Genomic DNA, 2,762 nt, shown 5'->3' on the forward strand with positions numbered 1-2,762 from the left:
GCCTACTGTGAATCCACGAGTTAGTGACTAGCTTGTGGAAATCGGCTTCAGATAGCCATGTCGAGTTGAATTTAAAAGGCGCATGGGGTTTGAAATTGTCATCCCTGATCTCCAAAAAAATCGGGGAGTGGTCCGAGATCCCTCCCGAACTCACCCACTGGCGAAAACGATCCAATCTAGATAGAAGAGGGGCCTTTATCAAAAAATGGTCCAGCCTTCTGGCCAAAGCCTCTCCCCCCATCCTTCTGTTCCTCCAGGTCGGTATAATCTTGGCCGAAACAATATTCAGTAGGTCGTGGGAGTCCAACAAAGTTTCAAAAAAAGCCGAGAGGGGATCACATTGGGCTTTGCTGCCCCAGGATTCCGCCAGCCCTAGTGAGAAGTTTAAATCTCCCCCAATGATCAAATTCTTTGATTGCATAAAATCGGCTTCCAGTAATCTACCCCAGAATTGTTCCCTATTATGGCAGGGCCCATAAATGTTGACCAGTCTAAGAGGGAAGTTGTAATCCCAGGAAGTAATGTTGGCACCTAGAAACACCCCCTCCCCAAAAAAACATTATGTAATTTTATTGTTCTTTTATTGAAACCCATGGTGTAGCCACCCAAGCACCCTCTAACATCCAAGAAGTGGAAAACCCAGTCCGGAAGGAATTTCAGGAGCAGATTGTTTACCAGGCTCCCTTCACCCAGAGTTTCTTGCAAAAAAATAACATCTAGTCTCTCTGAAAGACATAACCTCTTTAGAGCCAGTTTTTTGTCCGGGCTGGCCAGGCCCCTGCAGTTGAAGGAGAGACACTTCATGGGGTAACTTTTTGAGGGTTGCCCTTTGCTCTAAGGACCCAGTCAATGGGGGTTTGTACCCCCGAAGCCACTTCGATGCCAGCCCTCTTAATGGCTTTTGAAAGGTGAGATTGTCTGCCACGAGGGGGTTTAAAGGGATGGAAGGGAGGGGATCCACATCCAATCCATAGGTCGGGGTCTGAGTGGCAGGGAGGGAGCGAAGGTAATAGTGGTGAGAACCACTAGAGGTTGGGCTGCCTCCGAGGGACGGAGCAGGTGGAATCAGGATAGTAGAGGGGTTTGTGCTGAGGGGAGGAGAAGGGGCAGTTAATACCAGGCAAAGTGGGGAACACATCTTGCTGACCTCAGACACCGAACCAGACAAACACATAGAAGCAAAAGCAAATTCAGATAACAGACAATCATTTGAAAACAGAGGAGGAGAGGGAGGAGTACCTGAGAAAGCCGATTCTCTGGCCCGAGCTCTGGTGAGAGGTGTCATGGATGTCACAATGTCTGGCTACGAAGTAGACACACCGAATTCGTGCTTTTGGGGCCCCGAAACCTCAGGAGGGTCCGCCTGTGGATGGAAATCTGTCTCCATCGTTTGTGTACTCGCTGATACCAAAGACCTTGGAGGATCTTGCTGCTTCCCAGACAGTAAGGGGCGGTCTTTGTACAGATGACCCACCTCGTGGCACCGTCAACACTGAAAAGGGATACCCTCGTAATCGAGAATCTGTCTCCTAGTGATCTCCCCCATCTGAAGCAGATAGCTCTCCACCAGGCCCTCTCTAGTGTCAAGATACACCAGAATTCTGGCTAAATCCATACAGCCTGTATCCTGATATGCCCTGTCATGGTCAAGATAGACCCCCATGTCATCTCCAATAACCTTGAAAATATCCTCAGCCCAAAATTGGAGCAGAAGACTAGGAAGGCGAACCCAAATCGGACCAGCTCCCATGTTTTCTTTCTCAGGATCAAAAAGCGGTGTCCATCTCTTAAGCAGGACTAGAGTCATTTCAATATGCCAGTACCTCGTCAAGACCCAATCCACTTGGTCTGACTGCGGGAAGATGAGAGTGAACCACCCCCTGGACAGAGTGATGACACCAGGTAGTTGCACCATCAGCGCACTGTGGTTTTAAAATATTAAAGAAGGGGTCAAAAACCTTAAAGGGTTAAAAGAAAATTTAAAAAAAGTTATATAGATAAAAGTTAGTTTATATTTAAAAAAAAAAAAAAAAATAGGGGATATACAGGTTTATTTATTAAAAAAAAGAGTTGCTGGTAACATGATATATATATATATATATATATATATATATATATATATATATGGTTTAAGATCTTATTATTAAATAAATAAAAGGGTTGAATAAAATAGAAAGGAAAAAAAAGGAGGAAAGATATTATATAAAATGAATAAATAAATAAATAATACTAATAATAATTTTTTAAGGGTTTAGAGAAAAAAAGGGTTATTTTAAACCCTAATTTCATACTCAAAAAAGTAAAATGGAGACTAGTAGTGGAAAAATTTTAGAAACTTCACGCAGCACTACTCTAGTGCTATTCAGAATTAAAGGGGCTTTTGCATGAAAATATGTTATTATTTCTATCTCTTCCACAAAAGAAAAATATTATGTAAACTCTAACATTGCGTACAATTGGTGATTCTCGGGTCAAATATAATTGAAAATTTTGACTGTTGGGATAGAAGACAAAATGACATAACCGAATTACAATTAAACACGGGAAATTGTTCTTTTATATCACAATTCTTAGTTTGATTGTTGTGGGAGGATCGAGGTGACATTCTTCTGGGTTCGCCCTGGATGAAATCACTAGGGTCCTTTATCCTAAATATGAAAAAAAACGTTTTTGACGTTTTCCTACAAAAAAGAAAAAAACAATTGCATGATGTTACATTGAAACCAAATCAATAACTCCAGAAGATGTAAAAGATATCTCAA

At 42.1% G+C, this 2,762-nt stretch overlaps 1 protein-coding gene across 1 annotated transcript; it reads right to left on the reverse strand.

Moving 5' to 3' along the window:
* Window positions 1-1,486: 1,486 nt before the first annotated feature.
* Window positions 1,487-1,915, reverse strand: LOC149192724 (uncharacterized). The gene has a single exon (XM_089407073.1). It carries the CDS (start codon window positions 1,913-1,915, stop codon window positions 1,487-1,489), a length of 429 nt encoding a protein of 142 aa, XP_089263199.1.
* Window positions 1,916-2,762: the final 847 nt, after the last annotated feature.

The sequence above is a fragment of the Pinus tabuliformis genome, chromosome 2_2 (genome assembly GCF_031772625.1).
Source record: "Pinus tabuliformis cultivar Carrire ecotype Pingquan chromosome 2_2, CPIR1, whole genome shotgun sequence".
Classification (NCBI taxonomy): Eukaryota; Viridiplantae; Streptophyta; class Pinopsida; order Pinales; family Pinaceae; genus Pinus; species Pinus tabuliformis.